This window comes from Sparus aurata, chromosome 15 (assembly GCF_900880675.1).
Source record: "Sparus aurata chromosome 15, fSpaAur1.1, whole genome shotgun sequence".
Classification (NCBI taxonomy): domain Eukaryota; kingdom Metazoa; phylum Chordata; class Actinopteri; order Spariformes; family Sparidae; genus Sparus; species Sparus aurata.
This window is the reverse complement of record NC_044201.1, coordinates 16,372,503-16,393,199: the sequence shown is the minus strand read 5'-3', so window position 1 is coordinate 16,393,199 and position 20,697 is coordinate 16,372,503. Positions and strand designations below refer to the sequence as shown.

The window sequence follows — 20,697 nt, the reverse complement described above, 5'->3', positions numbered from 1 at the left end:
TAAGTTAGTGCAAGACTTTTAAACTTTATTGCCGTTTGCCTTCTGCCTCACCTGCTGGTCCTCTTGTCTCCACTCTGCAGACTGTAGTCCTGCATCATTTTGGTTGTTTTTGTTTGTTTGTTATGTTATTTTACTTAATTTACAACTAATGAGGAGGCATCCGCGGCACATGTACTCATTGAGTAAAGGCTGTTTTTGCTGATATCCAAGAAAATATCCCTCTTTTCCACAGCCTTATGTTAGCAGGTACAAGAACAGTGAGCTGTTAGATGAAGTCTGCTCGGATCACTTTTGCAATCATCATCTCTTAACCTCTTAATATAAAGTACTGTGTATTTGTTGGGCTTCTGTTGTATTTCTGACAAAGCATCTTCTCAATCACCGTCTGCTGCAGGATTAAACTACACCTGCTGTTCCCAAGGTAACAACTCTAAATGCATATAGGGTGTCAAAAAAAACAAAAAACTGGATCCTAAGTGGAAGAAACAAATGTGCCTTCAGGTTATGCAAATATAATTGCAAATTTATATTTCCTGCAACTGTGCAATTTGTGCTAAAAGAGGATAAGGAGCACTTTGTGTGCCTCGTGGATTCATTTCAGTAAAAACTCAGGCAGAGTGTGCACTGCATTGCATAACCCTGACCCTCTGGGACGCTCCTCACTGTGAAGCCATTGTGGATGAATTTTTATGATTTATAAATAACAGCAGCACAGGAGAAGATTTGATCATAATAACCAGCCGGCACAAGTGAAGGATCTTATGCCATTTATTTCCGAAGCCGTCACAGGAGGATGAGTTCAAACATCTCCAGCGGTCCCTGCGGAGAGTAAACAGCTTAAAACCAGAAGAGGTAGAGTCGTACTCCTCCCACTGAAGTAGCTCTCCGTATTTCAATTAAAAAGTGCGTATTCTCATCTTCAGCACTGATACTATCTGCGACCCGCTTTTTTCAGCCGTCTTCATTAACTTTCTTTTCAAGTCATTTCCCACCAAGGTGAGGGTTAATTCATCATTCATTCAATTAATTCAAAAGGAGGGCTAAAATCTGAGTTTATAATTGTCGGGCATTAATTATCTCCTAATAATCTCTTATTCATTAACAGATTGAATAGTGCGGCCGCTCCAAAGTCTTTTTTTCATATTGAAATCTTAAAGATCTCCTCTCTAATTAAAAAGGTGCTCTTTGGAGGGAACATTCAAATAGACAAAATCTCTCTAAAAATATATTATCAATACAGGTTACACAAGTGACTTTTTCAGCATATTCCCTTTGAATCTGGGGTTTTGAGGTTCTGAGAGGACCTCCATCCTTGTCGTTAAAAGTCCAACTGAAGAAACACATTTAAAAGTTTAACTGCACCTGAGCGTCAGTTGTTTTATGGTCTGAGTCAGCACTGGATCAGATCAGACTGTTCCATCTAATCAAAACATCAGAGCAGAATAACTAGTCTTTCACAGAGGATGGAGCCACTGAGCGGTGCTGTGATAAACAAGCGTGTTTTGCCGGTTCCCTTCATGCCCGTAAAGAGGAGCCGCCTCCCTGTATGCATCCACAGGCCAGCAATTACAGCTGAGCCCAGCTACTTCCCTTTTTCTGCCTCTATTGACGTGTCCGTGCCGACAGTGTGACAGAGCAGAGGCAGAGAGAACAGGTAGTGGACAGCTGGCAGGAGGAAACAGCAGCAGAGTTGGGATGAATCCACCTTTGTTTCAGTTGCACAGGGAAGGGATTTTCTGCAGAACTCATATTGATTTTCTTGGGGGGGGGGGAGAAAATGGCTAATCCAACCTATTGGCAAATAATTGAAAGTTTTGCTGCATTGTTAGAAATCTATGTTTACAAGATAACCTATGAGTGCAAAAAACACCCTTTTTTCTCTCGTTTATCTCCCGACTGAGGAGGACACTTGACAGATTTACGGCCGAGAAAGTGTCACAGTTGCCACAAGATGCCACAGTTGATGGAATTTAAAGTGGTGTACACACAGCTTCAACGGCTAAAGTATACGTTTGTTTTAGACCCCGCCTTACTGATTAAAGACCCGCCACCGTTTAGCAATTTTGAGACACTTAAACTCTTTCCCCATAAGGACCGCGGAAGATTGGAGGGAGCAAGTGTGAAATTGTAAATTGCGACAGCTGGGTTTGATGCGGAAAGCCACAGAAGAGAAAGTCATAATCTTGGACTCAGACTTCTTTACCTTCGCAGAGCCGGGCTTCGCCTATAAATAATCCTCGCACTCATTCACTGAGGCTGCTCGTCGCCTTGCAAGAGAAAACAGCTGCGAGGGGAAGCAGTCCTCTCCCCCCTTTCCTTTCTTTGTTTCTCTTTAATTGACTTTTTAACAAGGCTATGTTCAAGCTGACCAGCTACAACCCTTCATTCCCAACCACCACTCACACACATATACACACCTCTTATTGGCTGAGGTGGGAAACTCATTAAAAGTGTGTTTGTGTGTGTGTGTATGTGTGTGTTCAAAATGCACCCAATTTCTGAATCAATGAGGTATGTGCAGAGCGGCATAAACGAACAACATGTTCATATGCATGATAATGCCGCCCCCTCGGTTTCTGTTAGAGGAGGTCGAACTGCATAATGCGAGAAGGAGAACACCCTCCTGGGTGGATTTAGAGCAAATTATTTCACACCATTGTCATAAAGACGGAGTGAGAATCTGCAGGAGCATCATTTGGAGCGGTAATCTACCAAACACTGGGTGGTCAGAGCAGGACGTCTCGTTGACTGGCTGTACACTGAATCGCTAATTCAGGAAGCAGAAAATAAACACTAAGGGATAAGTGCACCTAAAAATGGAAATCAAGTCATTATCTACTCAGTATTATAGGATATAAAAGATCCAAGATGTGGACGCTCGCAGTGGTACTGAGGGGAGGAAGACAAAGGCTGGGCATCTGTATGCGATGAGGAGTCGTCTCTGATGAGCTCAACCTGGGGACTGGATGTGATGGACTGGAGGTGAACGGGGTGAAGGAGGGTCACAACACTGAAATGACAGCTGACAGCAGCAGAGAGGAGAGCAGATTTAAGGTTTGACAGAAGCGACGTGACTGGCTCATAGACACTGTAGCAAAATCTGGTTGGTTTAACTGAAAGCAGGAAAAGGTACATTGGTAAGAAGAAGTAGAGCAGGCGAGAGAAGGAGAACTGTGAATGAAAGAGTGTGAAGATCCTCCGAGTCCTCATTTCATCTGCCAGATCAAGTCAGCTTCAATGTTGGCGTGAAAGTTAATTGCTGACCTTGGAAGAGTAGTTTGACCAAAAAGTGTCAACTCTTGACACCCTCCTTTCTCTGAGGAAGTACGTGACATTTAAATTAACGTTGAATCTATGATGGCATATCTCAAAATGAAAAACAGATACAAAGACAATATTTAAATGTACACGTGGACAGGGCTTCGGGGGTCCACAACCTGGTGACTGGGACATGGCACTCTGGCATAAATGATTGAACATGGCTTCAAACTAACTGCCCACTGTCATGGACACCATGCAGGGAAAGGTTTAGGTTTTAGAACTCAATTATAGACAGAAAAGACAAGGGGCTAAAGTTTAATTCCCCAGAAAAGGAACTGTTCCTGACCTGAAAGACTTTACTTACTGCAGTTTCTACTGTTGCTTTATCCCAACCAGTACACACAACTGAAATCTGCGCCACTTGCAGCACCTGTAACATATTATAGAGCTAGAATCTGCAACTTTTACACCATTAGCCGCTCCGAGTGGCATCAACAGATAAGAGTGTGGAAACTGTTTGAACTTCAATCCCCCGTGAAACCCTGCAGTTGAACATCAGTAAACTGCACAGAACACAGGCTGGCTGCTCGGCAGCACTTTATGATACCAAATGATCCCAAAGGGACGGAGAAGCAAAAGGTCTGACATCACCGGGTCCGGCCGTCTGTAGATGGATCACTCGCTCGCCGCTGTTAAGCAGACAGTTTCTATTTCGCTGTGAAGATTTAGTAATTCTTCTCCGGCAGGCAGAGATGATTTCACACCAGTCACCACACCTGACACCAGAATTTAATTTTGGCAAATACCATAAATGCGCGCCACCAGCAGAGGGGATGATGGGAGTCTCTTCTCCGCCGCTGCTCCACTTTCTGGTGCAGCCTGATAAGACCGGGGTAACTATCTCGCCTCACGCAGGTTTCATTAAGTGGCAATTGCTGTGCCTCATTCAAATAATTGTGAGCTTTTATGACGCTAAACTTGCATGGTTAAAATTACTTCCTCTCCCTTATGTTATTTCTCGAAATATATTTGACACATTAGGATAAAACTTTACGACCACCTCTGTGTGCGGGGAACACGCACTGCTGGAGTGCCAGTGCTGACGTGCTAAATATGTAAGAGCATATCGTATCTAATAATTCTGAAACAGATGTTCAAAATCAAAAACAGCATTTTTAGGGAATCAGTGATGCTGAGTGGTTGTTTATTCCCCTTCCTGTCCTTCCTGTTTGGCTTATTTACCTGCTTTAGCCGCCACAAGGCTGGTGGATTAGAAACTACCCCGAGGGGGCGGTTGTTCACTTCGCAGAGGACTTCAGGGGGACTGAGCTGATGCTATCGTTCCCTCTGAAGTCGGTCCTATCTCTTTGAACACACTTTATCTTCACATCTCTGTGCTCGCCTGCAAATGGAGCAACACACAGGGGCTGCTTTGAAAATGAATTAGCGATAGGAAGGTGCCCGAGTCACTAGTGAAGCATACTTAATCCGTGTAACATAAATTAACGGTCTAAAAATAAGAACCTCGTCCAACCTTTTAGCGGGCTCATGGAGAGCTTGAAACGACGAAGCCCAGACAGTGATGAGGGACTACGATGAGAAATTAGCGGAGTCAAAATGTCACCTTCCCCCCTGAAGTGCAGCCGAGCAGCCCTTAGAAAAAAATAACAGAAAAAGAAAGATGAATGAAAGAAAGAGAGGAGCTAAGCATCCAACGCTAGCGGGGATCCCAGCGGACGGAGAGCACAGAAAGACTGACAGACTTCAAGGGGGCTCAGAGAGACCTTCCTGCTTTTGTCTGGTCCCTCTTGCCCCTTTCCGCTATGGCAGGAAATAGCAATTGTGTGACACCGGGCTCCTGTGGGCCCCGGCTGCTACGAGCCAGCAGTGAAATGCGATTCTTTCTGCCGAGGCTGTGCGCTCCGACTGTTGTTGTTGTTTGGCTGCGGAGGAATCAGAGCGGGGACTCGGGGCTCTACACCCAAAGGAGAGTAGATTTCATATTCCAGAGCGAAATGCCTTCTGGCACTCTTCCGCCAGCCCTTGATTTGAATAGACAAGAGCTGCTGGGGAGGATTGAGGGATAAAAGAGGCTGAGGGAGAGAAGTGACTGGAGCCTCAAGAACAGACACAAAGTCTATATGCTGCATCAGCAGTCAGACATATGGAGGAACGGGGTGCTGAGTGTGAAGTGACACTAAAAAAGAGGGTGCATGTCTTGTTAGGTCTCAGCTGGAGAACACCACAAATATAAGGTTGTGGAGTTTGTTTATGCCTTTGTGTTCGTCAGCACAGAGCTCTTGTTCTCGACCTTTTTCAGCTTGTGTCTCTTTTACAGAGTTGCAATGTGGAAGGTCATGTTTGTTCCTGTAATTATGCAGCCCCACATCGGAATGTTGTTTTTAATGAGCCTCTCAAAGTAACTTAAAGGAACAGTTCACCCAAAAAACGAAAATGCCGTCATAATCTACTCCGCCGCACGCTGATGAAAAAGTCAAGGGACGGTTCATTGTCCACAAAACGTTTTCTGGAAAGCAATGTTTCTGCGTCCTCCTAAGCAACTGAAGTAGATGGCAACTAAAAGACAAACTGAACTGTAGCTGCCAGGTTAAAAGTGCATACACCCTGTCTTAAGAGGTTGAACAAGCTCGAACCATTGTTGAGGGTATGAATAATGTCTTTTTAGGTCAGTCTGGGTTTCTGGGCCTTCTGGAGACTTAACTTACACTGGACAAGCTGTACAGAGACATTTAGGGTTGTTTTTTTTGCTGTTTTTAGAATCTTCTCCAGTTGTTAAGGAGAATGCTGCAGCTCGACCCAACTTTCCATTGGCATGAGGGCGAGTAGATGAAGACTGAATTTGAATTTTTGGCCCGATCTTATCCTTTCACATAGAAACCAATTCCTTCCTGTGATAATGTAATAATAGGTTTATGTTTTTTGCCAACGCGTAGCTCCTCTTTAATGAAAATACGTCTCTTCCTCCTCGCTTATCACCATCTTTCAATGGCTGGGGTCGTTCTTGCGATCTCTCGGGGGTCCTGACCCATGGTTCTAGTAGTCTGTTGGTTGGTGTTCGTTAAGAGCGGCTCTGAAACGCTGCCCTGACTCTACGCGCTCACTTTACCGCAGCGCAGCGAGAGGTGCTTCACTCTGCCACCGCTCACACATGCCTACACCGACAGTTTGTACAATGAGCCCTGTGTTCGTAGCCCTGATCTCACCTCAGGTTTTTAAATTTTTTATGTTTTTTTCATATCCTCTTCTCCTCATCGCCTCAAAGGATTAATCTGAAGCTTTTATAATGCAGCCGCAAACAAGCAGACATGTCTCCTTCTCCTCCCTTTGACCTGAATGCAGCGGCAGCCTTCCCCTTCCCCCCTTTGGTAAAGACTGCCATGAGAGCACATCAAACACCCTCTGCCCTCTGCACCCAAGGCGTTGAAAAATAAATCAACAAACAAATGAATAAGTAATCACAAAGGGGAAAGAAAAAAAAAAAAAACAAGGAGTCTTTTAAATAATGTGGTGCGAATAACAGGTTTATCTGAACAGTTCTTGTGTTTCTGAGCCTCTTGTGCTGATAATCCAAAGTGTATTTCGGGAAACATGCCGTTTTTTCCGGGTCCCTGATCTCATTAGATTTATGTTCATTGTTCATTTTTCTGATCAACAAGATGTAAAAAGATTTCAGTGGGTTTCTTTTTTTTTGTGTGTGCGGCGTCACTGGCTATATACGTCGCCACCCGTGGGCTTCTTGCATTCAGGCCAGTAAAATGGAACTAAAAACACCTCGTCGCTGTTGGGTGATGTCTTGGCAGCGAGAATTGCACGAAAGGAGCCACCTTGATGTTTTTAGAAAATAGCTACATAGCGACGAGAGCTCAGAAGCATCATCCGAACGGTCACACCTGTGTGCACAGCTGTGTGGAATAGATGGAATAAACAAAAAAGAAGCAAGATGCCAATAAGGCTATCTTCAAACCTCTGTATTATCATTAAAACTGTAGACCATTCAGTTTGTAATTAATCGCTCGGGAACTGAAAGACACAACTCCTGCATCTCATTGCGCCGCGATCCTATCCACTGACCCGTGCTGTTTCTTGCTTACGCACACCTGCCGAGCCACGTCAGCTGACTCCTGATGTGCATTAGGCTCCGCTTCCAGTGTTGACACAGAGGTCATTAATTCACATCAAGGACACCTCGGTAATAGACTTGTATCGCGCAAATACAGTGGCTGTTAGTTTGCAAACAGCTTAGCAAGCAGCCAGCTTTGATTCGACACTAAGTGCTTCATCAATCACAATCCCAGACAGATCATTAGAGGCTTCTAGGATGACAAGACCAGCCAAAACATCTACAGCAGATTGCTCCGGACCACCCCTCAAAACCTTTAATTACGCCCGAGGTTGGCAGTTATCAAAGACACGCGGTGATAAGTGGCTCACTCAATAGTAGCTATTAGTTAAAGCAACTTGTTAGTGTCAAGGGGTTTTAAATGACCTGCCTTGCATTGTAGCAGAGGACGTCAGACCCAAGGCAACATGCGCGTGTCAAATTACTGTAGGCCACTGAGCAACCCCCTCGCTGCACAACACAGTGCAGTTTTTTAATAACAGGGCTCGAATTCAGCTCTTTTCAGGCTGAGCTTTGCAGCAGACTTCGTAAAGAGATGCTGGGCTGAATCCCCTGTCAATATGATTTTAAGAAAGATGATGAAGATAATGCTGGCTTTACTTTCAATTAGCTGACAATACAAGGCAAGATTGACATATCAGCTTGTTTTGGGGCATGCTGGCAACGTGGTTCTAGAGATGCCAGTGCCAGTTGTTATTAGGCCACTGAGCTGAAATAGCGGTTGAACGGATTACAATTAAAATATGTAATTTATAGTCGCCCGAGGAGAGAGACTTTTGACTTTGGCAATCCCCTGACCTTCCCTCTAGCTGCACCGCACAGTTTGTACTTTGAGTATTAAGTGGGATATATCTTGACAGCGGCTGGTTGGTTACCATGAACCCTGTTGTTGAAAAACTTTAATTCTTCTGACATGTATCAGCTTTGGTGATTCCTTAACTTTCCATTTTGGGCCATTATCAGGGCAAAACAATTGTATCAAAGACTTTGATTCAAATAAAGATGTATTCGTACATTATTTAGTGCTAATTGGCATATTTTATCAATAGATTTGTATAGAAGAAGGGGATTCCAGATGCAAACAGTGTAATTATGTGATGGAATTTTTTTTCCACTTTTCTCAGCTTATGGGAAGTTTTACAAATCTAAAAACTATAAAAGGCACAGGGGAATTTTTGCTGCAATACCGCGAGTGGCCACCCTCTGATGCCTAATTTTAGCATGCTAAGCTAGCCACCTGAGCAAGCTTACTGTACAGCTCAGCTCTGTGCCGATGCCTCTCGTCAAAGAGTGGTAGGGTTCAACTCAGTTTAATTGAATCAAAAAATTCAAAAGACCCTTTTCAGGGCAGACATTTTGACTCATCAAGGCATCAAAGGTGTGTTCAATATCATTAACAACGGCTCCATTCTATTAAATGTTCCAGTAAGCCATGTCAGTAAATGAGCGCGCCCAACACCAGAGTCCTAGTATAAGCGCACCTAAATGGAATGCTGCCATTATTAATGTTATAAATTCCACCTGTGCTATTCCTGCTTTGACAAGGCAGATATCTTCAATGAAAAGATAGAATTACAGCAGACCTATAACCATGTTCTTTAACTGACAGAGGCCCAACATTTACCCATGAGCAAGAACTTGACAACAGTGGCAAAGAAAATCTGCCATTTTAACAGGCAGAAACCTCGGAGCAGACCAGGACTCAAGGATTATGGATTACTTTAAACAGCATGATGATTTGTGGAGAAACACATTGCTGTTTAATTTCAAATGTATGTTTTTGGTGCTTTGAGCACCACAAGCCAAGTAGAATCCAGATGGATAAACAGCACTAACAGTAAGATGCAAATTATGTATTTTAAATTGGAGCAAAATCTCCGTTGCGGTCCTGATTTATAAACAGTAAGAACAACACACGGAAACATTTATTATGGCAATTTTCTTTTATCATTTTATTCTCATCAACAAATCCCCCCGAACAAACAAAAAACCACAACACTGGATAATCCTACAAGAAAGCCTGTGCAGTCACGGCTTGACATACTCTATAAAAGCTTACTCCTTCAGATCTCCGTAGAGGAGTCATTCCGTTGCATTTGTAACGATGATGTGAACTGTAGGGAATTTGCTGATAAAAATATCTTTATCCTTAAACAACCCATTGCTGACTGCAAATCCTCAGAGACCATTAGACAGATGCACTATGCAATGTGTGTGTGTGCGTGTGTGTGCGTGTGTTTGTGTGTGCAAAACCACATGCACACTCAGTCAACTTTCCCTCAAACAAATAAGGGCTACAAATGGGAATTTGTTCAGTGTGTACTTTCATACTGTAAGCAGAACATGCCCTTTTGTCCTTCCTGCCCACCTGCTTAATGGAAACACTGCTACAGCAATGTAACACCCTGGGAATGATTGGTAACATGTGTGTGTGTGTGGGGGGGGTGGTGGAGCAAGGCTGCTTCATGCCATCGGACAAACTGTTCTCTTCCTGATGAGCGGCTGGGTGATACGTACCATGGCAGACAGGCGTAGGCCAGGGTCAAGAGGTAACTGTCACAGGCCCTTCACCTGTGCGTGGGCTGACAGACGGGAGTCCTAGAAAGAGCGCATCTGGACACAGTGCTTCACAATGTTTCCTCATGAGTTACTCTGGAGTCCAAGTGCCCTCTGGTGAGCAGGAGGGAGAAAAGTCCCTGAGCGAGATGAGTTACGAGGGATTTAGCTCCGCCTTTGTCATCAAACACAAACTTGTGTACACATGTGCTAATTTTTGACTCCAATTTTACCTTAAAGCCCCTGCTCAGTCATGAACTACACTATTCATATAAAAATTCAGCATATTTCTGTATAGCCGACAGCTATACACACCCCCACCCCTCCCATGTTCTGCTCTGGATATGGATCCAATGTAGCATCAATGACTACTTGCCTCAGGAGAGTTATAGTGCTTATTCCAGCAGACAGAGCGGGGAGATCACATGAATATCAGATCCCAGCGGAGCTGTAGCTTTGGCTGCTGTTTAAAGCCTAATCAATGAAAGAAACATGACCCGCGTCTATCTGATGTGTGTTGCACAACAAAATGTTTCTGGGAAAAATGCACGCCAAGGATGATTCAGGAATGAGATAATGCGGGAAAGAAAAAACATTTGCATGGATACCACAACATTTGTAAATGCTTTACGGCACTGTTAGGGCTATGATTTAATGACTACATCTAACACCTGTGCAGAGCGTTGAACGGAGCCGCTACCAAATGCAACAGCATCTCCCCGGATTTGAGTGTGCTGACTGTGGAGATTTGACTGATTTAGCTGCAGGCACAGGCTACCTTCAATGTCCAAAGCCATTAGTGATTCCTGTACTACTAAAGCGCTGCTCCAGGGTACACATTTCCTTGCATTAATGTCTACCCTCCACCACAGCAAATCAAAGGCTTATTCTAATGCCTCTGCCTACCTTAGTACACTCCCTAAATAACACAGGTTAGAGGGCTCAGAGGCTTTCTGATGACCAGAATGAAATAAGACAGAGAGACAGAAACGTTCCACTTTTCCGGTACATTTGAAAGCAGAACAATTTATTATCAAGAACGAGAATATCAAACAAGAGGGAGGAAAAAAAAGTTCATCAGTTTCACAAACTTGTTTTCGCTGCAATTTGATCACTTAAACGCTTCCAGCACAGAGAGAATGACTTATTAAGCTTGGAGTTTTCTTCCATTTAATCTTACGCCTCTAGTTACAGTTTTTTTTTCTTCTTTTTTACCCTATCATGTGAATATAGAACTGCTCTGCTGAAACGAGAGATCACAACAGTAGTTATTAAGAGGCTATTCAGACGGGTTTTAAATCTCAGGTCTGTAAAGTGCTTCTTGCCCTCTTTTTTGACCTCATCACAGACAAGGTAGTGGCTCCGTTGAGTCCGATTTGTGATCCGGGTTCCTTATTGCCAGTCGAAGGTACGCTTCACCAGCCTGAAGAAGGTTCGGTTGTGCTCCTGCAGGTAGGTGCGTAGCTGCTGGAGGACGGTGCTGTTGACAGCTGGGTGAGGACGCCCCTTAGATTCATGCAGACAACGCTCTCGACCGTCGCTTCGGATACAGTAGAACCCCTTGGTCTGGTTGAAGTAGAAGTTGGATGAAACTATCCTTGGGGGCAGGTTGAGGAAGCGCTCCACTTTCTGAAGCTCTGGCAAGGGGTCACGGATGAGAGCATCCCCGTCTACGATGTGTATCTGTTCCAGGGGGAAGTGGCGCAGCCAGTTGTGCATATGAACATCATAGAGGCTCCTTTGAATGGCCTTGTACCGCATATTCAAAGCTCCATTGCGCACTAGCAGGTTCTCAATGGCTTGCACCGGCTTGTGGTTCTCCAGCCGGTTGAAGTACACCTGGGTATAGTCAGAAATGACCCGCTCGGCTGGATCTCGCAAGATCAATAGCAGCTTTATGGACGAGTTCATGGCACAGATGCGTTCTGGTGCGAGGGCTGAGGTGAAGTACCCTGGAGTTTTTTCCACTGTGATCTGATGTGGGTAGGAGTAGGGCATCAAGTCACGGTACCATTCAAAGCCCTTGGCATAGTTCTCATCCCAGTCAAAGAAGTGCACCTCGGTGGCAGCAGCGGCAACCTCAGGGTGTATGTCTAGCATCTCCAGCAGCGCTCTTGTGCCCCCCTTGCGTACCCCAATGATGATACTATGGGGGGCTCTTTTACTAGTCCCTGGGGGTGGGGATGAGGGCACATCTTCAGAGACATTGGCTGGTAGCCCAGCATCAAGTTCCATCGGGTCCAACGTTATGCCATATCCAGCCTGGACAAATTCAGACGGGGCAGCATATGTCTGGAGAACCAGAAGAAAGGCAGATGCCAGGAAAGACGCCATGGTGATGGGATGAAGAGCGAGGTGGCCAAGAGAGCGAAGCGAGAAAAGGAGAGTGGTTTAGCTTCGGACAAGATCTGTCTTTCTGAGCTCAGCGGTAATGAGAGCAGTCTTTGTCTGCCATTGAATTTGACCCGGAGGAGGAGGAGAAATCATCGGCAGTCCACAGCACATCTGTAGTGGAGAACAAAGAGGAAAAAGAAGAAAAGGCTTTCAGATTTCAGGCATATAAAGCAGAATGAATGTCTGTATTATACTGAAATGGCACTTTCCTTATTCTCCTGAAAAAGCAATCCAGCCATAAATACAATCCATGTCTGTTATGAGTGTATCATCTCAAAAGGATAATCTCAATTCATCTTTCTCTGAATCTCTTTTCATCTTCCCCCTTCCCATCTGCTTTCTCCTCTAACTCTATAAAGTCACTTCCAATTGATACTGTAATTTCTGCGGCTGAAAAACATTTAGCCAGACAGCTCGTTAGAAAATGTGTCGGAGATATGCAAGTGTGGCTCAAGGCCAGGAGACAAGGCCAGAGAGCTTTGTCTTCCTTTACCAGGTCAGAATCCACCCCAGAATCGATACACTTAACATCTCCCCCCTGGAGCATCGGAATCGAGGCATTCAGAGACTTATAAAGATACATTTATTGCAGGAAATCAGATGAGTTCCCACTTCTAGGTGACTTTGATTTCCTATACATGCCAATAAAGATCAATACTAGGGCAATGAAATTCAGCAAACACAGGAAGAAGGATTTAGGGCATTAAATTAGATTTACAATATTGCTGAAGAGACGCTCAAAACCATGGGAAAATGTACTGTATCGTGTTTGTAACTCTTTAATATAACGGCTCTTTTAATATTTGCCTTGTTTTCTTCAAAACTTGCCTCCGCTTGACATGAAATCACTTGTGCTAAAAAAAATTTTCTCAAGAAGCCTTAAGCTGAAACAGCAGAATATTATTTTTGTAAATGTCACAGAATTCATTTAAAAACCAAAAAGTCTCTGAGTGCCTTCACCGGGAGAACAAGCTGAAAAACAGTTGGTGCTCCTCTGTGTTAGTCAAAACAGCAGGGCCGGGCAAGGCAAACATCCAGATTCAACAGCAAAGGTCAGGGTAAGGTAATCTAAACAGACTAATGTATTCCCTGCTTGGGAGCAGACCGACACACACACACACACACACACACACACACACACACACACACACACACACACAAAGTACTGTTCTGGATGCATACAGCAGATAGATTTAATGTACAACACATTTCTCTCTTATATCGAAGGCTGGAAGTACATAACACATAATGTGAATACGGTTTCTTCTCAGCACATGCTCACTGTCTGTAGATACAGTGACTGAAACTACATCTTAAAGGTGCGGTGTGTAGTTTTGGGGAACACATTTTTATCAGAAGAGAGAAAGATCTTCATTGACTGGTTGACCTAACTGACCTAAGCAAACTAAATAAACAAACTCTGAGTTTTCATGACTGAATAAAATGTATTAAATTAAACTGACCTTAAAGGACAACACAATTATAATTATATTATAATTTATACTGTTTTATTTTGTTTATATTTGGCGGACCCTGCCCCCTTCAAACAGAGTTCTGGGGACCTTATCTTCCTCTGAGAACAGCTTGTGTATTCAGTTAACAAAATATATATACATATTTTTCTGAGTTTGTATTATTACCTCATTAATATTGTAAATATTAAAATCCTGAGTTTTAATATATTCTCCAAAACTGCATATTGCCCCTTTAAAAGGGAAGGCAGTGAAGTATAATTACATTTGATATGCCACAGCTTTAAAATGAGCAAAAGAGGCTGCTCTCTTCTGTAGATTTTGTCTCAGCAGTGTTTTCTATACAATGTTTTTCACAATGAAGATTGTGAATCGAAAAAAAGGAAAAGGAAAAAGCTGTTCCGTTTCCTGAACAAAGGCTGATGAAATATCTTCCTGAGGCATTTTCATCTTTCCTAACCCTCAGAGCATTTGTACAGTAAAATACCAAGGTAACAGTTATATAAGGATGAATTTGATTCCAAAATGATACCCCGTTGTAAAGAAGTAATTTTGAGATAATAAGAGCCCGTTTGTGAGACACTGTCATTATAAATTGATATGAAAGTACTTTTTTAACATCTTTGCTTTGAAACTCTCAGTAATTATACTTGAGGGGTCATTCATTTGTGCGGCATATAAAAATATCCATATGTGTTTCTCTCAGGTGTTTTTATTGACCAACTGATATAGTTTGGTAATGAAGTCTCTGCAAGCGGAAATACTTGACCTATTCACAGAAGTTGTCCCTCTAATTAAGAGATGGATATGGGAAGTATAACCACCAACGTGCATAGCACCTTTCTACGATGTCACCAGTGGCCTTTCTCTCACCTTACAGAGTCTTTCAACCATATAAAGGCTGTGACACATGCCCTCGCTCTCCACTACGATCTGTGGCTTGAGTGTGCGACTGGGTCTGCGAGCTGAGTGCAGGAGAGTCGACCTGCACTACAGGACCCGGGGTTGTGCACGGAGGCACTTATGTGCTGTGACAGGCGCGCCTGCCTGTCAGCGTTTCCCTGGCAGAGAGCTGCCAAGTCCAATGCTAACAGCCAGGCAGCCAGACGAGCTTTCTGTCTCATCCAATTCCCCCCACTCCTCTCACAGTGCACCACCACCTGGAAGGAGCCATTGTTTCACATTCCACTGGGCCTTATTGCTTTATTCAGCACTTGATGCATATCTTTCCAGCTTTTCATTCAGCACACGGCAGCCACGCTATCTGGCAGACCCCTTAACCGACACTATTTCCACTGAACAGTGTGGGACCAGAGGAGGGTAACAGAACACGGGCTGGCGGAGAAGAACTGTGGGAGTAGGATAAAGCATGAGCGTGCAGAGGCTCAGTGAGAGCACTGCCGACTCACACCCAAACCTGAGCTCTGGTCACTCTTTTGCTTATAGAGTTTGCATGTCTTGCTTCTGTGCATTTCCTTGAGGGACAGGTGCTGTCAGACCAAATCTGGTAAAGTGACATTTACCTGTGGTGAAATGTGGGCACAACTAGAAATACTTTTAATAATAATTTCAAATAAATAACTCAAAGCAAAACATACTGTTGTTATAACCTATCTTATTCATTATTTAATGTCAGTTCTATTTAAAAATTGTGGGCCACCGACCAAGCCCCCAGGAAGAATGCCAAGCTTTCAGGCCATTTCGACATAGCGGCCAAACTATGTAATTATAACAGGGATGATACACAAAGGCCCAAAAATACTTTTTCCCACAAGCTAAAATTGTGAAAGAAGCAGCCAAAAATCGGTTACTTTGGGAAAGTAAAGAAAAGGCTCAAGATTAAATCATTTGATTGCTTAACTCAAACAATGCATCAGGTTTTCATTACATGTCTATGACGCTGATTACATTTTTAGTGCCCAGGCAATCTCTGACCTCATTTTAGTCCAAATAAGAAATGATGCCAGTCACAGTGAAGAATACAGTTCTTATTTCAGTTGGTGTCTGGAGATGAATTGTTGGATCACTTTATTCCTAATATGAACAACTAAAACCTACTAAATTACAATATTTTTTAATTTTGGCAGTTTGAATTTAATCAGATTGAGAATGAGGGGTGATCTATTTGACACATAAAGCAAAGGAGTCTCGCCAAATCACCACACTTTCACTGAACCATTAGCTCTGCAATTGGCTAGTGACATGCTCAAGAATCAAGATGCCACCCTGCCTTGCACACTGGCATATGCTTAAGCCCTCTTTGACTTTGAATAATGAAAAAAAATGAGAATGTGCAGACAGAGGCATGATCGCCTCTTGTAACAAAATCAAACTATACCGCGTTCCCACTTGAACCCGCGATGCAGAGCCCCCACACATCAGGCGCTGCACTTGCCGAGCATTATCTAAGCTCCAAAAACTTGTCGGCGCCGGAGCTGAAGTGCTGTCTCACACCTGGGCAGACAACACAGCCAACAGATCCACACTAGTCATTAAACCTCACCAGGCTAAGAGGAGGGCTCCACAGGTTCTCCGTGCCACAGGAAACCCCTGCTCTCACTAATTTACCCAAACAGCTTCCATACATCTACGGAATAAAACCCTCATTCATATTCAGCCGGGCCCCCTGCCATTAACTGTGGCAGGCAGCAGGTATTGAACAGGGCAGCTTTGTTTTTTTAATGGCCGCTCATTAGAGACATTAGTACAAAATAATTATTACCACATAAAGCTTCATTTTAAAGGGTGGCTTTCCAGCTATTAAACTGATTGATTTCAAATGAAGTAGAAAGTATTCATCATTGTAACATTGATTTTTTTCATGCTGTGGTCGCATTTTTTAACAAATTTCCACACGTAAATCCACACGCGGAGCCGCAACGGAAGAGAGAAATTGTAATCTGAAGTAGAATCAAATGCAGAGAGAAACCCCATTATCTTCTTCTTGTTTTTTTTACCCATCTTGTTTCTCTTTCACGGCCTTGTTAGATGATCTCTTGTAAGATGTATTGACCCTTCCCGCCAAAAAACGCTTGGGATGCAGAAGCGTATTCACCTTCGTTCTATTTTATTCTGCACTTTCCCCTTTGCTCCTTCATCTCTTTCTCAGCCATTTTCTCTAACAGGCCCTCAAAAAACCCAGTACAATATATTTCCCACCCACACACATCCAACTGTAACTCTGAGACTGTACTCCCACATACAGGATGGGTTTTAAATTATGGATGCATTTTGGTTCACAGTGGGATTTCTGGCTCAATTTATTAATTTCTAGTGCCACAACATAAGACAGAGAAGATCTTTTTCTTCCATTCCTCCCTTATTTGAGAAGCAAGACAATTTCTGGGGCACATGAGGCACATACTCCAGAAGAGAACCGGTAACAGTATTAATTTCCAGCCATGTGTTAAGCACCCAGAACACTGAGAAAATGCTCTGCATTAGCATGCAAGGGATTATAAAGCGACACCGTGAGCACTGCCGAGCTTTTTCAATCCTCCCACAAAGCTAGCTTGACCATGATGTGAAGAAATAATGAGTACGAAGTCCCATCTATGCACATTACTGGTGCATTACAGCCACTTGCTGGTGTGTAAATAGGTTGGAGGCTTTGGTAGCTTGGGAACAGAGAGTTGCTACTTTCAACCTCCAGGCAAGACAAGAAAATGAAGCAGGGGAATGAGTAATGCTCTGCTCTCACTAGGAAACTGCTACACAGGTGCCCCTGACTTAGTTGCCTGTTAGCAAAGCATTTAACCCCTAACTGGCCTGTGGAGGCATTCGGTGGCCAGTCCAGAAAACAGAGGAAGCACCATGTGCCACCTTTCTCTGGGTAAAAGTTACTGCATTGGTAAGCATGTTAGAATTAGGCAACTATTCAGAATATGTGAACATGTTTTAGTCATACTTTCCCCTGTCTGGCTTTGTTAGGTCGAATCTGAGAATATACTGTAGATCGAATCACCATGACAGTCACTTCTGGGTCACTTCCGGGGTGATTTGCACTGTCGAGATTTGTGAAATCTTGTTTATTTTCTGCTGTCATTTTGTAAGATGTAACACTTAAGATACATCTTTGTCTTGAGTCTGTAGTCCAACAGGTAAATTAGGTCTTCAACCTAATGTTAGTGAAAGTGTTGTATTTTAGATGAAAGCATCAAACATGCATTTCAGATGAATTAAATGTATACATTCGTACAATTTAGAAAGAATTTGAAAGACATTTCAATTGTATGGGGGCTGGTGCTTGATGAAGAGATTTTCCAAGTTATTACGAACACTGTGATTTGTTCTTTAGTGTCGCTCTGTTAATGACCTCTTGACTCATATTTGTGAAATCCAAGGGGGGAAAGGTACAACTACCTATTCCCACCTTCATGATGGTTAACGTTCTGTGGCCATGTGTAAGTTCAAAATTAGCCTTGCTATCACATAAATTAAAAGTTGTGATTTATGCCTTACTAAAGCACGACAGACGTAAATTACAACATAACTCTTAGTAACACCTAAACACTTACACAAGGCCCTGGGGTAGTTGTAATCCATCACAGAATTCTACTCAGTCACAACAAAACAGTCATTTCACTTCACAGTGACACTTTTCATTAACTGTGACTTAACTTTGCAACAGAACAATCCAGCAGAGACTGTACTTATATATTTCAATATTGATCCATCTTACCATGATATGCTACAATGCCGAGACGCAGTGCAAGCTCGAAGGCTAATGCACATGGTAACCATAACGATAGAGCTCCAATAATGATCACTGAATGGCCACTTGCCTTAGTTATGACTTTACATCCAAATTATTGAGGTGATAACCCAAATACAGATGCAATGGAATTAGTTTTTCCCTTTACCGTAACAATCTCGGAAAATATTAAGCTGTCACAGTAGAAAACAGTTATTACGACCAGCAGGTTATGGTTTATGTTGGTTGGTTTGTCTGCAGGATTACAGGATTACACAAAAACTACATGACAGATTTCTGTAAATCTTGGATGGCGGATGGATCTCAGGCCAGAATAGAGCCCATTAACTTTTGGTCTGGATCCATGGACATTTTCTGACTTTCTTTAACATTGCAAGATTGACCAAAAAGTCTGGTGTATTTAAGAAACTGGGGTCTATGAGTGAGAACAATTTGATGCATATCCAAATAAAAGTCAAGCCCTAGAAGTTTGGATTAGGCCTTGATTGAATTAAAGGGGACTGTCGGGCCTTGGCAGAGGTGTGAGATGGGTTTTCTGGTTGAACACTTAACTGACTGACACTGACTTAAAAACTTGATTAGAAATGACACTTAAGGTGTATATAAGTTTAATAATACTAATATAGTACCATTTAACACATTCACCACGTCAGTAGATAAGCAAATGCACACACTAAAATAATGATCAATTCTCAAACTGGTATTCTGCTGCAACCCAGCCCCAAGTCATCGATTTGCAACCAATTTTAGTCTTAGATTCAGTTAAAAACTAACAAGTAATAAAGCCACTACTGTCGACTTCAACCCGACGCACTGTAGGAGAGAACTTACACATTGCTGCTGCAACCCAGTCCAGTTTTTACTGAGACCATTTCAAAGCGTCGTTGATTAAACTGTATTATGTAAGTTGCACCGCTGTAGATTGCAGATAGCAGATTGTACAGCAACGTTTCTATCATTTAATCTCCCCTCACTGAAATAAATGATATGGACAGAATACTAGAAACACCAACCAGCTAACACAATACAATTCAACGGCACAGCAAACCACAAGCTCCAAGATGACCATCACAGCATTATAACCCTCATTAAGGTAGGACTGACTGCAAGATTGTTCTATTAGACTGCATTAGTTTCAGCTGCATGTACCAAATAAACTGACAACTGAGTGTTAACCACTGCAGCTCAACTAGAACCTGTGTCACAGTAGTGCTCTCCTCTGGGGCCACCTGGTGGATCAGCATCTTAAACCACTCTTATAAAATGTTGGCACTTTGTTCATTACATCAAATTTAAGCAGATAAACAACAAGTTCTCAATTGAACTGATTCAGTGGTCAATTTTCAATAAATGTCTTGTCATCATGTTGTGCAGTGATTACAAATGTGATCTGATCTGATATTTTTCTACATTCAAGTCAAATCTGATTTTATTTATAGCCCAAAATCAGAAGTAATTATTTGCCTCAAGAGGCATAACAATGTGTGCAGAGTAGAAGACCCTCCGTCTTTGGACCCTTTTTCTTAAGCTCAGGAATAAAGACCACGTCTGTCATTAGTGAAATATCTTATCTTAAATAATGATGAATTATATTTGGCAAAATCAATAGAAGTATTCATTATCTGATATGAATTACCATAAATTGGATGAATGAGGGAAAGCTGCTTTCAACCTTGAGTCAGAGAAGTCTGAGAGCAGCTCTGTGCCATAATTAGGACGTATCTAATATTGATACAGACAGTTCGATCTGACACCTCGGCAGCATTTCACACAGTGACACCGAGGATGGAGAGACAACGTTTACTCGTTTTGAGAGGAAATTGCGCCGCAGCTCTGATGGTAAGCAGTATTCAGCTATTTCGGGAGTAAAACAATGACCTAATCCACACCCACATGTCAGCACAGGCATTCATTACGGACCTCAAGTAGCGGGAATCTGCCAGTTGCAAGAGCACCAAGACACACGCGGCCCTGGGCGCTAATTACAGTGTTTTAACCGTGAACTTCTATACGTTCAGTTAAACCTTTGCAGTATAGCGACCATTTCAGCTCCTGTAGGATGATTCAATGTGCAATGCAGTCCCTTCCAATTACCAATCCTTCTGCCCACTACCATCTGTCCACAGGAAGAAGCGCCCATCTTGATGAAGGCCTGCGCC

At 42.9% G+C, this 20,697-nt stretch overlaps 1 protein-coding gene across 1 annotated transcript in view; it reads right to left on the bottom strand.

Annotated features, from left to right (window-relative positions):
* Window positions 1-10,940: 10,940 nt before the first annotated feature.
* The window catches only part of hs3st1l1 (heparan sulfate (glucosamine) 3-O-sulfotransferase 1-like1), a 32,911-nt gene continuing 23,154 nt past the window's right edge, over window positions 10,941-20,697 (bottom strand). Inside the window, exon 2 of the mRNA XM_030440872.1 lies at window positions 10,941-12,463. Coding sequence (XP_030296732.1) covers window positions 11,351-12,292 — 942 coding nt within the window. The 5' untranslated portion in view covers window positions 12,293-12,463 and the 3' untranslated portion in view covers window positions 10,941-11,350. The remainder of the gene's footprint in view (window positions 12,464-20,697) is intronic.